The sequence below is a fragment of the Stegostoma tigrinum genome, chromosome 26 (assembly GCF_030684315.1).
Source record: "Stegostoma tigrinum isolate sSteTig4 chromosome 26, sSteTig4.hap1, whole genome shotgun sequence".
NCBI classification, from domain to species: Eukaryota; Metazoa; Chordata; class Chondrichthyes; order Orectolobiformes; family Stegostomatidae; genus Stegostoma; species Stegostoma tigrinum.
The window spans coordinates 18,183,662-18,207,679 of record NC_081379.1 but is presented as its reverse complement, the minus strand read 5'-3'; the positions used below and the strand labels follow the sequence as shown (position 1 = coordinate 18,207,679).

Genomic DNA, 24,018 nt, shown 5'->3' with positions numbered 1-24,018 from the left:
CTTGAGGTGGGAGGAAGGACAGGTTAGGAAGGCGGGGATGAGCTGGGCTGGTTTTGGGATGCGGTGGGGGGAGGGGACAAGCTGGGCTGGTTTTGGGATGCAATGGGGGGAGGGGGAGATTTTGAAGCTGGTGAAATCCACATTGATACCATTGGGCTGCAGGGTTCCCAAGCGGAATATGAGATGCTGTTCCTGCAACCTGGCATCATTGTGGCACTGCAGGAGGCCCAGGATTGACATGACATCTGTGGAATGGGAGGGGGTGTTGAAATGGTTCACAACTGGGAGGTGCAGTGTTTAGGTGTTCTGCGAAGCGGTCCCCAAGCCTCCGCTTGGTTGATGTTGAGGAGGCCACAACGGGAATACGGATGCAGTACACCACAATGGCAGATGTGCAGGTGAACATCTGCTTGATATGGAAAGTCTTCTTGGGGCTTGTGATGGGGGTGAGGGGGGAGGTGTGGGGGTAGGTGTAGCACTTCCTGCAGTTGCAGGGCAAAGTGCTGGGTGTGGTGGTGTTGGAGGGGAGTGTGGAGCGGACAAGGGAGTCACGGAGAGAGTGGTCCCTCTGGAAGGCAGATAAGGGTAGGGAGGGAAAAATGTCTTTGGTGGTGAGGTCCGATTGCAGGTGGCACAAGTGCTGGAGGATAATGCGTTGGATCCAGAGATTGATGGGCCGGTATGTGAGGACAAGGGGTATTCTGTTTAGGTTTTTATTGCGGGGAGGGCGTGTGAAGGATGAGTTGTGGGGAATGCGGGAGACACGGTCAAGGGCATTCTCGACCATGGCGGGGGGGGGGGGGGGGGTGTATTTCAAGCCCACTGACTCCCACAGCTACCTAGAATACTCCTCCTCCCACCCAACTTTCTGCAAAAATTCCATCCCCTATTCCCAATTCCTTCGCCTCTGCCACATCTGCACCCGGGATGAGGCATTTCACTCCCGTACATCTCAGATGTCCTCGTTTTTCAAGGACCGCAACTTCCCCCCCTCGGTTTACCATCAGGGAAACCAAGCGGATGTTTGGAGACCACTATACAGAACACCTATGCTCGGTTTTCACTAAACAACTGCACTCCCAGTTGCGAACCATTTCAAATCCCCCTCCCATTCCACAGACAACATGTCAATCCTGGGCCTCCTGCAGTGCCACAATGATGCCACCCGGAGGTTGCAGGAACAGGAACTCATATTCTGCTTGGGAACCCTGCAGCCCAATAGCATCAATGTGGATTTCACAAGCTTCAAATTCTTTCTTCAAATTCACCATCTGCAAAATCTCCCTTCCCCCTTCCGCATCCCAAAACCAGCCCAGCTCATCCCCGCCTCCCTAACCTGTCCTCTCTGTCACCTATCCCCTCCTCCCACCTCAAGCCTAATCCCCATCTCCTACCTACTAACCTCATCCCACTCCCTTGACCTGTCCATCCTCCCTGGACTGGCCTATCTCCTCCCTACATCCCCACCTACACTCACCTTTACTGGTTCCATCCCCGCCTCTTTGACCGGTCTGTCTCCTCTCCACCTATCCTCTCTTCTATCCGCTTCCTCCATTTCCCTATTTATTTCGAAGCCCCCTTCCCCTCCCCCATTTCTGAAGAAGGGTCTAGGCCTGAAACATCAGTTTTCTTGCTCCTCTGATGCTGCTTGGCCTGCTGTGTTCATTCAGCTCCACACCTTGTTATCGCACACAATCTCATACTGGACTTAAGCAGGGCAGAGTTGTGGAGGCAGTGGGGTGCCTCCTTCTGGAATCCTTCTGCCCAATTTAGTGCCCCCTTAACCTCTACACTCATCTTAGTGGAAGGCATTTAGTTCAGACCCAACTGTCGGGAACAAGAGCGGTAAGTTCCTAAATGCTTCTGTCTGCACACCTACCCTTTGCTCAGAGCCCATTACAATTAAACTGCAAGTTTCACTCCAAGCCACATAACATCCTGACTTGGAGATATATCACCGTTCCTTCACTGCCTTTCTGATGCTAGCTCAAACTCCTAGAACTCTTTCCCTAACAGTGTTGTGACTGTCCCTATGCCCTGAGGACCACAACAGCTCAATTAGGTAGCTCACCCCCACCTCCTGCAGGGTGATTAGGGAATAGCAATAAATACTGGACTACTCAAGAATGCCTATATCCCATCGATAACAAAAAGTAATTAAAAGCTGTGGTGGGAGGGACAAGAGACAAAAAAATAGAAAACAAAGATTTTTTTTATTGATTGGAGCCTCGTACAATTCATTTCAGTGGCATAAAGAATGTCAATTTTCTAGGGAGCACAGTAGAAACAAAACTATCAGGAAGAAAACACTAAGATCAAAGAACCAACATAGTTCACTGCAACATCCAATATTTTAACTAGATCAATCCAGTTTTATGCACTTACCATTCCAACCATATTTTTTACAGCCTTCAAAGAGGAGATTAGGAGAAAGAAAAACAAAAAGCTTTAGATTCATGCATTGGTGATACATAAGTGCAGTAAATTGAAATAGCAGTCACCAAACATTAGAGTGTAAATAAATATGCACAGAAAGAGACTTTAAGCAGGAGGAATCTGGCATAACACTGTTAGCTAGCATCAAGCATTTGTTTAATTAGGTTCATTGAAAGTAATGAAGCCAACTGTATTAAAGAGCTATCAAAGGGTAGCAGACATTGAGGTTTTTTTGCAGGGAATTTTCTACGGTCTTATTATTTATTTTGCAAGTAATTCTCTTCGTTTTATCTCTAGCTATGAAACAGCTTGCAGACCTGTTCTAGTTCCACCATATGTTGCACTACAGTCAGCTGCTTGATGTGTGAAAACAACATGGAGTAACTTGGTATCTGATCTCCTCGCACTCCCTGTGGCAGTCCTTCTAATCTCCGAATGGTGAACCATGGAGAAGAATCGCAGTTGACCACACTATGTCAATAGTTTGCTTGAAAATCACCAAGCTAACTTAAACTGAAACCAACTATGAGGGAACAGGATGGAAAGCTACAAAAGACATTCTAAATTTGCATTTCAGTAACAATAGGCAAGCATTTAAATATCACTAGGTGTCTCTAGTGTAACTAGTGACACTGACTTAATGCAACAATTGCATCTGATACCAGCTGTCAAAACCATCACAGATGGTTAAAACACATCTGGCAATTAAACTGTGATATATATTTTAGTTTATAAATGTTTATTCTATTCATCAAAAATTCTTTTTGCACTATTTTACAAATGTATTGTTTTATGATAGCTTTCATATTAAAACAATATTACAATGCATAATTTCCAGATTAAATTTTCACCACCATGTATTTGACAATATTTAGTTCATTTATATAATCTTAAAGTGAATTTCTTAATTTGCTTTGATGTATAATTTCAACTTCTCTGTCTGTTTAGAATCCTTTCCTTTGGTGAAGTGGTGACAGGAATGCAGCTTGTTCCCACCTCCACATTACCAGTGTTCAAAGACAATCTCCTGCAGGTAGCTTGCTAAGATGAGGAACTAATGTAGAACGGCATTCTGTTGCCTAACTGCTCTATTGAATTTCACCAGAAACGAGCTGTAAAACAGTCTCATATTCCATTTCTAGCTTGTTTCAGTACCCTTGTAAAACCTCATAATTCCAAAAGCATTAGAGTCATTCTAGTCCTAAAAATCTATGAAGAGTTCACAGCTCACTGAAGAAATTCAGAATTGATAAAAATTATTTCATAACTAACCGTTATCTAATAACATTTGATTGCATGTGTATGCATTCGGACACCATAAAAAGGGTTGATTAAACAGGTTGTTACAGTCAACTATCACGTTCAGACCTGAAGTAAAGCCACTAGATTAAAGAGGGAGGATATTCCAAAAACACAGCTGAGAGTAGTGCGAATAATTCTTGCTTGTAACAAAGCTTTGAACGAAGAAAAAGAAGGCACTGCACTACAGGTCAGGGATTGTCAAGTCTACTTCAGGTAACACATAATTTACAAACATCTCAACTGTGATGTAGGAGGAAATTAATGCAGATGCTGGTATCTGTACTGAAAGCAAAATATGATGGAAATCACAGCAGGTCAGGCAGCATCCATGGTGTGAGAGCAAGCTAACGGTTTGCGTTTAGATGGCTCTTCATCAGAGTTGACGAGCTTCACCAGCTCTGATGAACATGCGTTCAAACTCGAAAAATTCACTTGCTCTTTCTCCGCAGATATTGCTTGACGCATTGTGATTTCAGTATTTTTGCTTTCATCCCAGCTGTCAGATGTATGACATAAAAATCAGCACTGCCTATCAACAGTGCCAGAACTATTTTCCCTGTGTGTTGCTGTTGGATTTTAGAATGACTTGAGGGTTTTAGATTAAGAATTTATTGAGTTATACTCTTACATACTGGGTGAAGAAGCTTAAGCATTTGACTTTCTCACAGCTAATTCCTGCAGATACAACAGCAGATTGTGCTTAGGATATTTCCCGCTTCTGTAAGATAAGGGAACTTGACAAATTTAATGTATTCAGTGCTTCCTTTGACCTTTAGAATCCTCTCAGGAGAAAACAATCGTGTCAGGGACTGTATGTTTCTCTGAGTTCAACTTTATTGGTGTACTTTGAAGGGTGGTCCATGTATCTACCTAAGTTTGGTCAGGTTATTTTCTCTTCATCCTTTGAGTGTCATCCCAAAAGATGAGTTGGAAGCCAGCAGTTGGAGCGAGTTGTTGAGGTTGGACTTAATACTGCTCTCACCTGAATTACAAAGGTACACTTTTCCCTTCAGGTCTCATAGTAATCAGAGGGAGGGTCATTATCTGATTTTCAATTCTCTGGTATCTTGCTGCTGTATTACTGACTTGTCACAGCCACTACTAAGGTAGACAATTAGAGTTGGGAAACTTTTCAGCTCAGAAGATCTGCCTCGGTTTAAAATTGGACCAGTTTTCTCTCTGGGCGGGTGACAGCCAGATTTAGGTGAGCGTGCTGATCTCAGTAGCAGATGAAAACTTCCAGGGGAGGTGGGAGAGAGCTGAGGTGGACTGGTAACAAGGCCCACCTTTATTCTGAGGTATTTTGTTTCACTTGTTTCAAGATTTGTTAGGCTTCCTCGCACTCATATCTCAAAACCCACCCATGCCCCTGCGTGCCCCTCCACCACTCATCTAGTATCCAACATGGGCTATGGCACTTGGTGAAAGAAACTCTCATTCATGAAACTAATTCACAGCTTTTAAATCTTCTCAAGGACTTAATCACTTACAAAAATAAATCATTTAGCCTCTGTATCAAATACAACTGTGCATTTAATAATACTTTTCAATCTGCCAATCAAACTATGAACTCAGAAGTCTGCTGAGATAATTACAACTTTTGTAACTCAGCCAAGCATACATGTATCTAACCCTTAGGAAATGTCAGGAAAGAATGCTTCTGAAACTTTGTTAACAGATGGTATTGCTCTTGCTAACTTTTCTAAACTCTCACTTAGAAATTCATTCTTCTTCACATGTTTAAAGAGCAGGACATTCTAAAAAATACTTCAGGTAATAAAACTTAACAGATCATAGATGCCTTTCAAAAGCACTTGCATTTACTGCATAGATTCTGTGACTCCTGGACTGTGGGTTAAGGCCCCTGAAAGAGTCAAAATAGATTTGGTTGAATTCAATGCCAAATTCAAATGGCTTGCTGAGTTTGGATTTCCCACCTGTGTGAATCATGTGGCACTGTTCCCCCGCACTGGGAAAAATGGGATCTTTTGTAAATGGATTCAAACTTTTCTCTCATCTTCCTTTTTCAAAGGTCATTAGACTATTTCTGACTCCCCAAAAATCAGTTGCTAAGCTCCAAAGAAACAGAACATTATCATTCATAAACTTGCACTGCATTTCTTTTGAGTTTTAATGTCATTAAATACGCTGTTGAATTTGGACTCAACAGCTGCAATTGTATAAGAGATTAAATCAGAGTTTGAAAAATGTTTACTGCCGACAATAAGGTTAAATAAGAAGTCAAACTAACATCAACAACTCATGCCTTCAGATTCTATTGTAGACACAATGTTTACAAGGCTTTCTGTTTCAACAAGATCAGTGGACCTGATGAATTCAGAGTGCAAGACATTTAAGAATGCCTCCCACCATTACAATCCTTTGATTACACAAAAAGAAGCAGCCTTACCCAGCTGGTTCTATAGATGGGTAAAGGCACTAATTCAGCCTTTTAAAAATGTAATGTTGCTGCATTTGTGAGTCATGCTAACAGTCTCATCCAGAAAGATAAGGCACAGCCTACTCCTGAATGTTAACTAAACAGATGACTTTGGCTACTGTACTGGATTCTCACTGTTCCCATCCTTACAAAGTATCTTGCACTTAACTTGGTGGTGGGCCAAAGGGTCTGTTCCTGTGCTGTCCTGTTCTATGTCCTAACTTTTACAGAGAAGAACAGCTCTTCAGAGGGAAATGAGAAAAAAAGTCAAAATTAATTTTAAAAAAGTAAGTATTTTCATTTCTAACATTAAAAACTAACATTTACTTTGTTGGTCAGTGCATTGAATGTAGGATTTGAGGGGTCATATACAAGGCAATGGTTAGGCCAATATGGGAATAATGCATGCAAATCTGGTCTCCCTCCTATAGGTAGGATGTTGTGAAACTTGAAAGGGTTCAAAAAAGATGTACAAGAATGTTGCCAGGATTGGAGGGTTTGAGCTAGAGAGAGAGGCTGGATAGACTGGGAGCTATTTTCCCTGGAGCTTTGGAGGGGTGACCTTGTAGAGGTTTATAAAATCATGAGGGGCACGGACAGGGTAAATAGACATGATCCTTTCCCTGGGTTGTGGGAGTCTAAAACAAGAGGGCATAGGTTTAAGGTGAGAGGAGAAAGATTTAAAAGAGGCCTAAGGGGCAACTTTTTCATGCAGAGGGTGGTGCATGTATGGAATAAGCTGCTAGAGGAAGCAGTAGAGGCTAGTATAATGACAACACTTAAAAGGCAGTTGGATGGGTATATTAATAGGAATGGTCTGAATGAATATAAGCCAAATGCTGGCAAATGGGATTAAATTTATTCAGGATATCTGATTGGCAGAGACAAGATGGACAAAAGGATCTGTTTCTGTGCTGTATATCTCTGTGACTCTTTGATTCTAATTTGATAAATTTTGTATTAATTTACTTCTGTTTGCTGCTATTTTGCTTTGGTTATGAAATCACTTATAAGGGTTATGGAAATTAAGTAAATTTACGGAAATTAAATGTGATGCATAATATCATGAGAGAGGACAGAAAATAGTTCAGTTTGAGTACACATAGATCACAGGCTATGCATCTTTAAACAGGGTCTGTTAATTACATCAGTGATAATGGAAACTGTCTTCCCCTGCAACTGCAGGAAGTGCTACACTTGCCCCCACACCTCCTCCCTCACCCCCATCCCAGGCCCCAAGATGACCTTCCATATTAAGCAGATGTTCACCTGCACATCTGCCAATGTGGTATATTGTATCCATTGCACCCGGTGTGGCTTCCTCTAAATTGGGGAAACCAAGCAGAGGCTTGGGGACCGCTTTGCCGAACATCTACGCTCGGTTCGCAACAAACAACTGCACCTCCCAGTCGCGAACCATTTCAACTCCCCCTCCCATTCCTCAGACGACATGTCCATCATCGACCTCCTGCAGTGCCACAATGATGCCACCCGAAGGTTGCAGGAACAGCAACTCATTTTCCGCTTGGGAACCCTGCAGCCCAATGGTATCAATGTGGGCTTCACAAGCTTCAAAATCTCCCCTACCGCCACTGCATCCCAAAACCAGCCCAGCCTGTCTCTGCTTCCCTGACCTGTTCTTTCTCTCACCCATCCCTTCCTCCCACCTCAAGCCGCAACTCCATTTCCTACCTACCACCTCATCCCGCCCCCTTGACCTATCCCCTCCCTACCTCCTCACCTATACTCTCCTCTCCACCTATCTTCTTTTCTCTCCATCTTCGGTCCGCCTCCCCCTCTCTCCCTATTTATTCCAGTTCCCTCTCCCCATCCCCCTCTCTGATGAAGGGTCTCGGCCCGAAACGTCAGCTTTTGTGCTCCTGAGATGCTGCTGGGCCTGCTGTGTTCATCCAGCTCCACGCTTTGTTATCGGTTAATTACCTAACAGATTTGAATGCTAACCTGCTCAGACTTTTAATCAGTAAAGGAATCAAGAGTTTTGGAGAAAAGACAGGAAAGTGGAGTCAATCACATCAACCGTGATCTCAATGAATGGTGCAGACTTGATGGGCTGAATGGCCTACTGCTGTTCCTGCATATTAAGGTCTTGGTGATCTTGCTGTGCACTTGGGCCCCCAGCTACCCACAATATATATCAACGGTTTGGAGGCAGGAACCAAAAGTAATATTTCCAAATTTTTAGATGGTACAAATCTAAGCAGGAATCTGTCCTATGGGACAGATATTGAGAGGCTTCAGAAGGATTTGGCAAGGCTTAGTGAATGGGCAAGAATATGGAAGATGGAGTATAGTGTGGAAAAAGATATGACATGCACAGTATTTTTGAAATGATGAGAGGCTGGAAAGTCTATATGTACAAAGGGACCTATGTGTCTTCATCAATGAGTCAACAGAAGCTAACAAGCAGATGCAGCAAGCTCTTAGGGTGGCTAATGGAATGTAGACTTTATTGCAAAAAGATCTGAGTATAGTAGTAGCAAAGTCCTCTTTCGATTGTTTAAGAGCTTGGTTAGACTGCATCTGGAGTACTGAATGCAGTTATTATTATAATTGAAAGATATTATTACTATAGGGGAAATGCAAAGAAGTTTCATGAGACTTGCTCCTAGGATAGCAAGACTGTCCAATGGAGAGAGATTGGACAAACTAGACCTGGCATTTATTCTCTAGCAATTTGAAGAATGAGAGGTGATCTTATTTAAACCCACAAAATACAGAGTCAATGTAGTAAGGTGCTTTCCTTTGTTGGACAGTCTAGAACCAGGGGGCACAATTTTAAAAAAAGATTCCATTTAGGATGAAAATGAGCAGAATTTTTCTGACTCAGAGGATTGTGAATCTCTGCAATTGCCTATCACAGAGGGCTGTGAAATTACAGTCTTTGACTATTTGCAGAGATTGATTTCTGATTATCAGTGGCACAGACAGTATGGAGACAGTGGAGGTAAAATGTATTGAGGTGCTCAATCAACCATGTTTCTATTAAATGGCAAAAGAGGCTCTGATAAGAAATGTTTGCTCTGTGAATGAAAACAAATAAAATTAATAGCCATTTGATGTGGTATTTGAGGTTGCAATGGCCTAGTGGTATTATTGCTAGAATGTTGATCCAAAGACCCAGGTAATGTTGTGGGAAGAAATAGTAGGAACTGCTGATGCTGGAGAATCTGTGATAACAAGGTGTAGAGCTGGATGAACACAGCAGGCCAAGCAGCATCAGAGGAGCAGGAAAGCTAACGTTTCGGGCCTAGACCCTTCTTCAGAAAATGTTTGATGTTCAGAAAATGAAAACTGCTATGGCAAATGGTGAAATCTGAATTCAATAAAAATCTGGAATGAGCAGTCTAATGATGACCGTGTAACCACTGTGGTCAGAAAAAATCTCACCTGGATCACCAATCTCCTTAAGGGAAGGAAACTTACCAGTCTGGCCTGCATAAGACTCCAGACCCACGTCAATGTGGTTTGGGCTGTTAACTGTCCTCTGGGCAATAAATGCCAGCCTAGCCAGTGATGCCCACATCTCATGAATGAATAAAATGAATGCCAGCCCAGCTGAATTGTTTACTCTTGTTCCTGTGTTTCTGAATCTTCCTTCTCTTGTAGGTTGCATACACTTCAAGTCAGCAAAGAATAATGGTGTTTTTAACTGATATTCTTTCCTGGTTATCCCATATTGTTTGGTTATCCCATTGTTGTGTTAAATAACATTATCATCAACAGCCACAGGTGAGGTGCCAGAAGACTGGAGGGTGGTTAAGGTTGTGCCATTATTTCAGAAAAGGCTGCAAGCAAAAGACAAGGAACTACAGACTGGTGAGCCTAATGTCAGTAGTCTCTAAGTTTTTGTAAGGGATTCTGTGAAAAAGGATTGACGTGCAGTTGGAAAGGCAAGGACTGATTACGAAGTCAGTTTGGCTTTGTGCATGGGAAATCATGTCTCGCAAATTTGATTGAGTTTTTTGAAGAGGTGACCAAAAGAATAGATGAAGACAGAGCAGAAGTTGTCTACATGGACTTCAGCAAGTCAACATAGTACCACAATGTAGACTGGTTAGTAAGGTTAGATCACATGGGATCCAGGGGGATCTGGCCAATTGGATACAAAATTGGCTTGACAGTATTTGATAGAGGGTGGTGAGACAACTGTTTCTCAGGCTGGAGGTCTGTGACCGGCAGTGTGTACTGCGAGGATCAGGATTGTGCCGAGTGTTACTTGCCATTTAGAAAAAAAACCTGGAACAGAATATAGAAGGCATGGTGAGTAAGTTTGCGGATGACACCAAAATCGGTGGGGTGCTGGACAGTGAAGAAGTTTATTTAAGAGTACAATGGGATCTTGATCACCTGGGCCAGTGGGCTAAAGAATGGCAGGTGGAATTTAATTCAGATAAATGCCAGGTGTTCCATTTTAGTAAGACCGGCCAGGGCAGCTCATATGATAGGACCTGGGGGAAGGGGGTGGAGTTGTTGTCAAACAGAGACGTAGGAGTTCAGGTACATAGTTCCTTGAAAATGATAGACAGGATGGTGAAGTAGGCACTTAATATGTTTGCCTTCATAGGTCAGAGTACATCATGGAGTTGGAACATCACGTTAAACCTGTACAAGACATTGTTAAGACCATATTCGGAGTACTGCATACAGTTCTTATTGCCACGCTATAAGAAGGATGTTACTGAACTGGAAACAGTGCAATAAAGATTGACAAGGAGGTTACCAAGACTACGGAGAGGCTGGGGCTATTTGCCCTGAAGAGTCAGAGGCTGAGGAGTGACCTTTTCGAGGTTTATAAAATCATGATGGGCATGGATAAGGTGAATAGCCAGGGTTTTTTCTCCATAGTAGCAGAGTCCAAAACTAAAGGGCATTGGTTTGAGATGAGAGGGAACAGATTCAAAGGGGACCTGCGGGTGAGTTGGACAGGTGATTAATGCGAAAGGTTTGTAGGAATATAGGCCAATGTAGGCAAATGGAACTAGTTCAATTTAGGAAACTTGGTTAGAATGGATAATTTGGCTAAGGGCCTGTTTCCATGCTGTATGACTCTACGACTCCTGTTCTAGGATAGCATTATAGTACAATGCTAGTAATAGATCAATCTGTGGTAGTTTTTACCCAACTTTTCCTTTGGCATTGCCAGAATGCTAACAGTTATTGAGACTGGGAGCTGTAGCCAGGAATCTTGAGGGTGGGATTCATTAATCTAATATCACAGATGTCAGTCTACTCATCTGCTTTAGAATATTTTCACCACATTTATCATCGTCTCATTTTTACTTGTTTTACCATTCTACAACAAATATGACACAGTTTTACAAAGGTCAATCTCTGGGAAAATATATGTTTATTCTGAGAATGCAAACAAATAAAATTAATAGTCATTTAATCTTTGTCATGTCAGCTCTTTTCCAAACTTTGTTAATAATTGCTTAAAAAAAGAGATGTGCCTTGAAAGCATTACACCTAGCACTCATCAGGACACAGCTGCAAGAATAACAAATCTCAAAGGGAACAACACTTTATACTTCATCCATTCCCTGCTTCAATCTGAATGACAATGCACTGACACGTTAGAATTGAATTGCTCGGTTTGAATTCAAACAAAGGCTTGGTAGTTATGTGGTTAGGATAATAAAATGTGAGGCTGGATGAACACAGCAGGCCAAGCAGCATCTCAGGAGCACAAAAGCTTGGCCTGCTGTGTTCATCCAGCCTCACATTTTATTATCTTGGAATTCTCCAGCATCTGCAGTCCCCATTATCTCTGATACCCTTGGTAGTTATGTGTTCCCTAGTGCATTCACCATGGCAACACCCCCACCAATCAGAGGCAACTAGTCAGCAAGACTTCTGTAGTAGTATGAATTTTTGTTCCATTTGAGATTTGTTATTCTTGCAATTTTGTGTTACTAAATGTATGACAAAAAGCTCTGCAGCAAGTCTCTTTTTTCTACATTAATTATAGGCATGTTGCTTTATAAGGAGGAAATTTTCAAAAAAAAGTATATACCAGAGATCCAAATTTTAAGAATTTCCATGAGTCCAGGAGAGCTAAATTACATGACAAAGATGGCACATCATAACATACTTTCTGTGATAAAGAGCAAAATCTAGAGATCAAAGTTTGTCCTCACCCGATTAATAAGCTGTTCTCCTGTTTCTGAAGCGGTTATAAGTTTGCAGAGAGCTTGCAGTGCAGCATGAGGCAACCCTTAACACAAGAGAAAGAGAATTACATGCAAATAAATGGAAATTCTATACAATACAATGAATATCCATTATATTAAGACAATGATTTATATAAATACAAGGACATATACATAGTGGCATATATAAACACCAAAATAAATTAGACAAAGGTACATGAATAACATACATGATTACAATACTGAAACCTTCAGCTTGCAGGTACTACATTTATTTCGCATGCCACAACATTTCATGTCACATCAAGGCATTCATTTGTAGTGTACAGAAAACAAACTCTCTTAAAAACAAAAATAAGAGAGTCACTGGTCTTCAGATTCTTAATTGGCTTGACTTCAAACAAAACCAGTTGACAGGCCGACGAGGGGAGAGGCCATTCTAGACTTGGTGCTCCGAAATGAGCCGGGGCAGGTATCAGATATCAGATCTTGTGGTGGGAGAGCATTTTGGTGATAGTGACCATAACTGCCTCACATTCTACATAGCTATGGAGAAGGAGAGGATCAGACAAAATGGGAGGATATTTAATTGGGGAAGAGGAAACTATGATGCGATTAGACATGAGTTAGGAAGCATGGACTGGGAGCAATTGTTCCATGGTAAAGGCACTATAGACATGTGGAGACTGTTTAAGGAACAGTTGTTGCGAGTGATGAATAAATATGTCCCTCTGAGACGGGCAAGAAGGGGGAAGATAAAGGAACCTTGGATGACGAGAGCGGTGGAGCTTCTCATCAAGAGGAAGAAGGTAGCTTACATAAGGTGGAGGAAACTAGGGTCAAGCTCAGCTCTAGAGGATTACAGGCAGGCGAGGAAGGAGCTCAAAAATGGTCTGAGGAGAGCCAGGAGGGGGCACGAGAAAGGCTTGGCAGAACGGATTAGGGAAAACACAAAGGCATTTTACACTTATGTGAGGAATAAGAGAATGGTCAAAGAAAGAGTAGGGCCGATCAGGGATAGCATAGGGAACTTGTGTGTGGAGTCTGAGAAGGTAGGGGAAGCCCTAAATGAATTTTTTGCTTCTGTCTTTACGAAAGAAATGAACTTCGTAGTGAATGAAACCTTTGCAGAGCAGGTGTGCATGCTGGAATGGATAGAGATAGAGGAAGCTGATATGCTGAAAATGTTGTCAAACATTAAGATTGACAAGTCGCCAGGCCTGGACCAGATTTGTCCATGGCTGCTTTGGGAAACGAGAAATGCAATTGCTTCGCCACGTGCGAAGATCTTTGCATCCTCGCTCTCCACTGGAGTCGTACCTGAGGACTGGAGAGAGGCAAATGTAATTCCTCTCTTCAAGAAAGGAAATAGGGAAATCCCCGGCAATTACAGACCAGTAAGTCTCACGTCTGTCGTCTGCAAGGTGTTAGAAAGGATTCTGAGGCACAGGATTTATGACCATCTGGAAGAGCATGGCTTGATTAAATGCAGTCAACACGGCTTTAGGAGGGGCAGGTCATGCCTCACAAACCTTATCGAGTTCTTTGAGGACGTGACTAGAAAAGTTGATGAGGGTCAAGTTGTGGATGTGGTGTATATGGACTTCAGCAAGGCATTTGATAAGGTTCCTCATGGTAGGCTCATTCAGAAAGTCAGGAGGAATGGGATACAGGGGAACTTAGCTGTCTGGATACAGAATTGGCTGGCCAACAGAAGACAGCGAGTGGTAGTAGAAGGAAAATATTCTGCCTGGAAGTCAGTGGTGAGTGGTGTTCCACAGGGCTCTGTCCTTGGGCCTCTACTGTTTGTAATTTTTATTAACAACTTGGATGAGGGGATTGAAGGATGGGTCAGCAAGTTTGCAGACGACACTAAGGTTGGAGGTGTCGTTGACAGTATAGAGGGCTGTTGTAGGCTGCAGCGGGACATTGACAGGATTCAGAGATGGGCTGAGAGGAGGCAGATGGAGTTCAACCTGGATAAATGCGAGGTGATGCATTTTGGAAGGTCGAATTTGAAAGCTGAGTACAGGATTAAGGATAGGATTCTTGGCAGTGTGGAGGAACAGAGGGATCTTGGTGTGCAGATACATAGATCCCTTAAAATGGCCACCCAAGTGGACAGGGTTGTTAAGAAAGCATATGGTGTTTCGGCTTTCATTAACAGGGGGATTGAGTTTAAGAGTCGTGAGATCTTGTTGCAGCTCTATAAAACTTTGGTTAGACCGCACTAGAAATACTGCGTTCAGTTCTGGTCGCCATATTATAGGAAAGATGTGAATGCTTTGGAGAGGGTTCAGAGGAGGTTTACCAGGATGCTGCCTGGACTGGAGGGCTTATCTTATGAAGAGAGGTTGACTGAGCTCGGACTTTTTTCATTGGAGAAAAGGAGGAGGAGAGGAGACCTAATTGAGGTATACAACATAATGAGAGGCATAGATAGAGTTGATAGCCAGAGACTATTTCCCAGGGCAGAAATGGCTAACACGAGGGGTCATAGTTTAAAGCTGTTTGGAGGAAAGTATAGAGGGGATGTCAGAGGCGGGTTCTTTACACAGAGAGTTGTGACAGCATGGAATGCGTTGCCAGCAGCAGTTGTGGAAGCAAGGTCATTGGGGACATTTAAGAGACTGCTGGACATGCATATGGTCACAGAAATTTGAGGGTGCATACATGAGGATCAATGGTTGACACAACATCGTGGGCTGAAGGGCCTGTTCTGTGCTGTACTGTCCTATGTTCTATGTTCTATGTTCTAATCTTTAGTTTTGAACAGCAATTAACCTTCAAATGAACTCTTCTGCATTGAATTAATATTTGTTAGATCTTATAAGCTTTAAGGGACACATGCTCACACTTTAAAAGCCGACAATACGTTATGTTTTATTTGGGAAAATATTCCTATTCTTAAAAAATTGGCACAGTTGCCAATTCAACCCAAGCATCACCACAGGAGATTTGCTAATATATATCCAGCTGTCACTGCATTCATAGAACACAGACATACATAACTACAATCCATAAGCATTTTGACTTATGTTGGCATATTTATACATGTTGGGTGGATACACAGTATTCAATGCATAAAACGTTAACATGGCATTATTTGTAAACATATCCACAATAATGAAATATGTTCACCTGTATCAAATTAGCATTTAGTAATAACACATGTTCAAAGTATGATGTGCTATTTTAAAATGACAGGGATGTTATATCTCCTGAGCAAGTTGTGGATGTGGGCACAATTACAATGTTCAAAAAACATTTGGATAAGTACATGAATAGGAAAGGTTTGGAGGGATATGGGCCGGAAGCAGGCAAATGGGACTGGTTTAGTTTGGGAATATATTCAGCCTGGACGGGTTGGACCAAAGGGTCTGTTTCTGTGCTGTATGACTCTATGATTCTATGTAATGCAAATGCATTCTTCCACTACAGTGCAGCAATGCCTTTTGAGCCACAAAGACTACCTGGTGACTAACCAGGCCCTCAGTGCATTGAGTATTTAATATTGTTTGATCAGAGAACATTGAATATTAAAGGGTTGCCACCAGTTCTAGACTCCAACTAAAACAATGTTATTATTCATAATTGATTTTGAATCTAAACAGAAGTTTAACTTTTCTCTGAGATAACGGGAACTGCAGATGCTGGAGAATCCGAGATAACAAAGTGTGAAGCTTGATAAACACAGCAGGCCAAGCAGCATCTCAGGAGCACAATGATGAAGGGTCTAGGCCCGAAACATCAGCTTTTGTGCTCCTGAGATGCTGCTTGGCCTGCTGTGTTCATCCAGCTTCACACTTTGTTATCTCTTTAACTTTTCTCTCCTCAGATCTGCTGTTTGCAATCTTTTATGGCATTTTGTTTTGGAATTTGGAGTTCAGTTGATAAGAAATAAGAAACGTTGTGACACAAACAACAATGTGCTATCATGGAATTATCTATCAGGTGTTGTTTGAAAAGGAAAGATCGCTTGCTCAAGATTAAAAACTAAATTCAAGAGATATTGCATGGATATTCTAACAGCCAATCTGTGTTGTCAATGGAGCCTGAGCTAGTGGTCAGACAGAAACCATAAGATGTAGCTTTTCTTCGTGAAGAAGCTATATTGACTTCCTCCGTCTTACAGCTCTCATCCCTACAGCTATCCCCTATACATATGTGCTCAAAGATAATTAATATTCACCACTCATTTCTCTTAACTTGAATGATGATATTGACAATATTTAACATTGTGATTGTCCAGATATTAGCATATGTGGTTGAATCGAAATTCGTACTCTTTACATTGGTGAGCATTATTCGGTCAATGTTTATGAAATGTTGGGATAGATAACTAGGTGACAGTTGAAACAGATCATTATGTATATGAACAGCAACAAATAAATATGTGGCACCATACATGAATGCTACATTATTTACATATATGGTATTAAACAATGGCAATATAGAAGCAGCGATCCAGCTTAGCAATGATAATTGATAATGTGGTGATGAATACGTCTAAGAGAGTTTGAAATAGATACGTAATTATGCTTATACCATAAAGCATGTGGACATGTTAAACACAGCAGTACATATAAGCCCACTTGCTTTCATCATCCATCTTTTGGGTTACATCAGTTTTCATTCTTCCCTGGGTGTGGATGCAATATTTCAGTCTTCTTGTATCATTTAGCTATAGGAATAATAATTGTTCAATAACTAGGTCTGACAGGACACAGCAACAAAAGGAACAATTTAACATACAATCATCTGGCCAAGCAAGGCCTTATCACTTTTCAGAATTTTTGTGAGTTAAGAAGATTTAAAAATGATTTATTTAACAGCTGCATTTATTTTGCCTGTGTGTGTGTGTGCGCGCAAGAGAGAGTGAGAGAGGGGGGAGAGAGAGAGAGGAAAGAATGCAGTCTGTGTATAATCTATAAATTAACAGCAACATAATTTTGCAGACATTTTCCAAAAGCAAACGCAATGCTGCATTCTGTATTGTTGACTGAAATTTTTACATATACGTCATTATTACCTATTCTGTGACCTCTGAGGAAACCTCCACTGATGCAAATTCAAAGCTGCAGTACTTTTTTTTATTTTGAAATTGAAGCGCTTTTTAAAAGCAAATGTAATGAGGGAAGAAACTGTCAGAAATGTCACAGTGCGAGACAGCTCAATGCATTTATAAATGCATAATACCACTGGGAGCATAATGACACCAGCAACAACCACAAAGGATGGGATTTATTTTAATATATTATAATTAAAATTAAGTAAATCTATCAAAAAGTACTTTGGGAAATGAAATATACCAGATCAGCCTCAACCACAAGCCATTCTCCGCAGCAAGACTCTAGATCCTTTTACAGAATCTGTTGTTCCACAATCAAGGGTGAAACTCTGCCACCAGTTTTCCACACTATCTCCACCCTCACAAACCCGCACCCCCCAACCACCCACAGATCTTAACAAAGTGGCTATTTTGTTTAGTTCAGATACTGTAATACAAACATCAATGCTCCTTCTACATGTATCAAATTATCTTTTGGCTATTGGTGTGTGATACGAGTCCCTTATGATCACCGACTACAATTTTAGCACATGTTCTCCTTGATTGATAAGGTAAATAAGCCAGTGCAGCATTTAAATAATGCAATCCAGAAAAATCTTTAGTTCTTATCATTAGTCTGAACTAAGCTAGATTAATTACTACGTTATACGTGCAGCATTCCAATTTACATCAGGTGAAGGAAACAGAGCAGCCTATCCCAGATATCCATCCAGAAATAGCTGCTTGAAAATATTTTTAGGTTGGCCTTAGGTAATGATGGCCTCAGGTTCAATTGTGAAGACTTTCTCCACTGCTAAATAGTCTACCAATGTTTACTGACTGGCCACAAATGCAAACAGAAATTGACACTGGATAAGGCCATGGGCATGGGAGGTTAGGGTTACGCTTTTCACATTTTGCCAAAATTAGTGGTAATCTGCATCTCAAGCATAGTCAGTGCTGCAAACAAAATAGACATAATGTGGTGGGAGGAAGTGCCTGTCTGGTGTTATGCAAAACACGTTACTGCTGCAAAGGGAATTTTATTAACATTTTAACTGTGCTGCACACAACTTGAAAATGCCTAATGTAGAAGACTACTAGAAGCTATTTCCTGCATCTAATCTCTTCCTGGAGTATTTGAAGAGAACATTGTCCCTTTAAGGGTGCATTATTTAGTGTTCTGAATGCTAAGCAACAGAAACTATTTAGACTCTTTTGTAAATATACTATAGCATGTATGTCAAGTCATTTTTTTCTTGTTAAGTTGTTGGTCTTCATCTTGCCAGATATGTAGTGAAATTGAAAAGAATCGGAAAAGCTGGAAATCTGAACTGGAAACAGATATGCACATCAGGGTCTGCCAGCTAAAAGAGAAAGTACAGGTTAACACATTAGGTAAGATCCCAATGCAGCATGCTATTTTTACCTAGGAGTGACTGGAGCGTGGTGCTGCACTGTTGAAGCCGATCGCCAGGGTCTGACACTGGAAAGAAGACAGCAGCTGGAAGTCCACTGGCCGGAGGGTCAAGCCTGAATCCTACTGCAGTTAGAAGTGACTGCCAACCTGGGACGCCACCCACTTTGTTCTCTACACTGTGCTGGGAGGTGTACATAGAATTCCGTTGGCCATTCTGTATTCGCTGGAGGGACTTCTCCACCTGAAAGTAATAAAAAAAAACTGACTTTTCATTCGTGAGACTTACTATATTATTCACCACCAGAAAATCTGCGGGAGAATAGAAAGTAGCAGACTTGAAATTATGCTAAGCGTACCCCATTTTATATTAATTGGGTCAATTAAAATACACGAAACCACCAAATAACAGAAGCTTGTAATAGTGTTAATTGCTTATGCCCCATTATTATGTCGCACAACTTTAAAGCAGAACCTTTATAGGGCCATTTCGAAATTTAAAACATATGAACAACTCTCCTCTTGCCTTCCAAACCAGTAAGACACAAATGGGTGAAGGTGGCATTGATATCTAACCTGTTTCATAGAAATTGCACCCATACAGGGGGATGATACCAAGGATCAGTATTGAGCACCCTCCTTTTCCTGATTGCCATGGATCTTCTAACTGTGTAAGGGCAGTTGGAAGTGCCATGGTTAATGAGGTGTGCAATGTGGTTGAGGTGTTGAGAACATGACTGAATATTTGGAAACCTGAGAAAAACACTGGAAAACAGGACATACCAATCAGCCCACAGGCCCCACTTCTGGCATGTCAGTTTGAGCCCAAGAAAGAGGACCAGAGTGAAAGTGTAAAAGTTATGGATAAAGGCTTGGAAAAATTTAATGGCCTCAAGAATATGGGGTCAGCAGTAGAAGAAGGTGCAAGCGTAAAAACAGGAATGAAGAAACAGATTAACCCTGACTGAAATATTTGGAAGATGTGAAGCGGAAGAATCCAAAGACTTTCATGAGTGGCCTACATCTACAATGGTAAACTTCAAGGAGAGAGCAGCAATGGATGGATGTTAATGAAATGAATGTGCTGAGATCTAAGTGTGAAGTAATGAGAAAAGACAAATCAGAAACTAATAAATCAGTGGAATTGCACGAGGGTCAAAGAAAGTAGCCAAGATGAACAGAAATGACTTGGTCACGCATCACAAAGATAGGGAAAATATGGCATTGGGGTTCCCAATGAGTGAGATCCACTCTGCCTCTTTCAGGGAAAGCCAGCTTATTCACATGCTAATCAGGCAGGTGGCAGAGGCACTGGAATCAGTACCACAATGGTAGAAGTCCTGCCCAGAATGGCCAACTGCTCGCATTCAACAGCACCAGACAGGCGGCCACGGCCACTTGCCCTGCTATATTGGCTGCCCACATGCCCCACAGCCACATAATCCGCTCATATCCCCCCACACCAAGTCCCAGAACAAAAGTAACTCGTGGTGAAGGTGGCGTGAGAATCTTGAGTTAGGGATCACAGAGAGAGGTGCAAACGGAGGCCAGAAGGATAGAAAGATGGGGCTGGGTGGATGGATAGATAGATGGCCCACAGGCAATCCCTGATCATAGCTAGTCCCTCAATCAGACACTGACTACCTCTGGTTGAAAGACTAAGGGCGCAGCAGCTGCAAATCCACACTGTTCAAGGCACACAGCTGACACTCTCTCGCACATACAACTCCATTCCCTCACCGTACTCATGCTGAACCACAGTGTCACACAGTTTACTTGTCCTTAGCTGCAGCCCATCAAAACATCCAGCTAATGAACATCATATACAGTTGAAGAATCGGACAATTCAAAAGATGTGCTTTTATTTACAGCAACAAAAAGTAAAATCAGGCAAAATGAGTAGGGGCTGCAGTTCTTTCCAAAAATGTAAGCCAAATGCAAAAATATACTGTATTCATGAAAATATCTTTATAAACATATTTAGGCACTAAAACGGTTTGGTTCTGTACAGTCACACAGGAAGAAATAAACAAACATTGGAGATTGACTCTATCCAGCATATAAACCAAAGGCATTTCTGACTTGTACAGGGCATATAGTTGAGGCAATGGACCCCCAATTTAACTTCAGCCTAAAGACCCCAGAGAGTGGTCTTTCCCTACTGTGTCTTAGCAGCTGCTGCAAGCTTTAGTGCATCCCTCAGTGCATAGTCCTAGACCTTAATGTGCCAGTCTGCAGCACTTGGTCAGGGTCAACTCCTTGCTCTGAAAGACCAACAAGTTTTGGGCAGACCAAAGAGCATCTTTCACTGAATTGACAGTTCTCCAGTGCAGTCGATGTTTGTCTCCGCGCGCGTCCTGGGGAGCAGCTCATACAGCACAGAGGCCTGCGTCACAGAGCCGCTTGTTGAAAATGAACAAAAGCCACTGCATCTTTTTAAGTTATTGCTGCTAACATCAGCATCATTGAGATGCCAATGTTCAATGTACAAGCACCAGTGGCATTATGGAAATTGCATTTGATAGCATTTGAACCCTAAATGTATTCACACTGCTTGCATTGCAAATGGACAATGAAATGATTGCAAATTAGATGTAGCTTAGTTTGAAAGCTGATACTTCATTTATTCATTCTTTAAATGTCATAGCAGCCAGCAAATGTGGATCCCACCACATCTGCACCTCAACAGCCATTTCAATTTTTGTGGTACTATGCCAACCATTTTCCAGTTGCAGTTAGCATTTGGTTAATGGCAAACACTGACAGGGAACGCAGGTCATCATGGAAATCATCAGCACCCATCCAATGTCTGATCACCTTAGACACCCCTACATCATTGCCTCCATCTGTCCTTTCATCTCAAACTACCCTGACAGCCCATTTCCACCCCTATGGAGCCCCATTACTTTAACCTTTACCTCAACAATCCTCCCGCCCTCTGAGCTCCGAAATAACACCTTAATGATGCCCATGCTGGTCCAATATCCACCCCCTGCGATGGAGGGCATGGTGGTGGTCATGGCCAAAAAAAACCGCTCTCATAGTCTCTCTCACCCTCCGATGCTGTTTAGCATACTCTCTTATACCTTGAGATTCCTCTCCTGCACAGTCCTTGTTCCCACATGCCCCTGCTTTGTCTCACCCCCACCCCTTTTTGACAATGGTCCCCTCCTCGTTGCCTCAACAGCTCCCCCTTGTACCCTTCTCAATGCATAGATCACTAGGACAGCATTAGCACCAGACTTCTAACCAACTTTGATCAACAGCCCCTGGAAATGACCAACCAGACTCCTGGCTGCCAGTTTTTGAAGTTCCCTGACTGACAATATGTGACTACCCTGACAACCCGTAATGGCTTGACAAGATGACCACTGCTCCCACATTGCATGTATGTAAGACAGATCCCCTAAACTGGATCAGCCCGAGTGAAAGATTTGACCATGGCTGAGACCCTAGAGTCTGTGTGTACAGTGCCTGTGAGTGACATTACAGAACCTCTGATCAACTGTGCTCCTCCTCCACTTGACTGCATTGAGGACTTGACTCCATTCACTTGCTGACATGGCTATTTGGTTAAATGTTCTCCTCGGAATACAACAGAATCTTGATCAAATGGGCCAATGGGCCGAGGCGTGGCTGATAGAGTTTAATTTAGATAAACGGTGAGGTGTTGCATTTCGGAAAGGCAGAGCAGAGCAGAGCAGGACTTATACACTTAATGGTAAGGACCTGAGGATGGTTGCTGAACAATGAATGTAGGTTCATAGTTCCTTGAAATTGGAATCACAGGTAGACAGGATAGTGAAGGCGGCTTTTGGCACGCTTAACTTTATTGGTCAGTGCATTGACTGTAGGTTTTGGAATGTCATGTCGTGGCTGTACAGGTCATTGGGTAGGCCACGTTTGGAATAGTACATGCAATTCTGGACTCCCTATTATGGGAAGGATGTTGTGAAACTTGAAAAGGTTCAGAGAAGATTTACAAGGATGTTGCTAGGTTTGGAGGGTTTGAGTTTTAGGGAGAAGCTGAATAGACTATTGTCCATGGAGCATTTCCCCAGTGGCCTTACAGAGGCTTATGAAATCACAACGGTCATGGATAGGGTAAACAGACAAGGTCTTTTTCCTGGGGCGGGCGAGTCTAAAACTAGAGGGGCACAGGTTTAAGGCAAGAGAAGAAAGATTTAAAAATGACCTAAGAGGCAACTTCTTCACACAGAGGGTGGTGTGTGTGGAATGGGTTGCCAGAGCAAGTGGTAGAGACTGTTACAGTTACAACATTTAAAAGGCATCTGGATGGGTAAATGAATAGGAAGGGTTTAGAGGGATACAGGTGAAATACGAGCAAATGGGACGAGATTTACTTAGTATATCTGATCAGTAAGAATACATTGGACTGAAGGGTCTCTTTCTGTGCTGTATATCTCTATGACTGTGTGTCTCAATGCGTGTTTGCTGTAGGTATTATGTTGACATTCTGGTGTGTCATACATCAAAATGCTCCTCCTTTCTCTTGACAGGACAGGTCCCACTGACATCCTACCATGTGTCGATGCAAAAGGACGCTTCAGTACGACAGTACTGACTGACGTTGATTTTGGCTGAAATGCCAAAGCAGTGATAGGCAAGACAAGGCATTGTTGCTGCAACCGTGCAGATTTGTACTAAGTGAGCAAGCACTTAAGAGGGTAAACAAGCACTCCTGAGATGCAGCCTGGTTCAAACCATGAGCTGGCTGTCTGTCTCTAGGAGCAAAGAGTTCTTGCAGCAGCCTTTCAATGTTAATTGCTAGGGTACCTTGTAATGCAGATCTATTCTCCCTAAGTCGCCTACAAATGGATTGGAGAGGTACCAAGAGAATCCTGAAGCGTTGACAAACATTGGATGCTAACATCTGTGCACAGGTGTGGGTGAGATTGGTTCCCATGGATTGTGTCCTCAGATGATGTGGTGAGCAACGTGGAAGCTCTTTGCAGGCAGCAGTGAGCTGAAGTCACCATGTACCTGCTCTGACTTCCAGGTAAAAGATTCCTGCTATCTAGTTTGATGCTGGTGGCTGGATAGATGGGAAGCTGCAAATTGATGAGGCAAGAAATGCAGTTACTAATGTCATTAACAAACAACAATTCCCCTTAAAAGGAAATTCGACTCCCAGAACTTAGTTAATAGATGCAGCGAGTTGCTCCCAATATACCAAGCTAGG

At 42.2% G+C, this 24,018-nt stretch overlaps 1 protein-coding gene across 5 annotated transcripts in view; it reads right to left on the bottom strand.

The window, feature by feature from the left end:
- ttc28 (tetratricopeptide repeat domain 28) overlaps positions 1–24,018 on the bottom strand; it is a 705,429-nt gene that overhangs the window by 30,343 nt on the left and 651,068 nt on the right. For 3 of the 5 annotated variants that reach the window (XM_048556329.2, XM_048556331.2, XM_048556334.2), the window contains 3 exons: positions 18,828–19,059; positions 12,337–12,413; positions 2,386–2,409 (listed from right to left, as the gene is read on the bottom strand). In XM_048556329.2, coding sequence (XP_048412286.1) covers positions 2,386–2,409; positions 12,337–12,413; positions 18,828–19,059 — 333 coding nt within the window. The remainder of the gene's footprint in view (positions 1–2,385; positions 2,410–12,336; positions 12,414–18,827; positions 19,060–24,018) is intronic. The other 2 variants (XM_048556332.2, XM_048556333.2) reach the window with 1 other exon arrangement.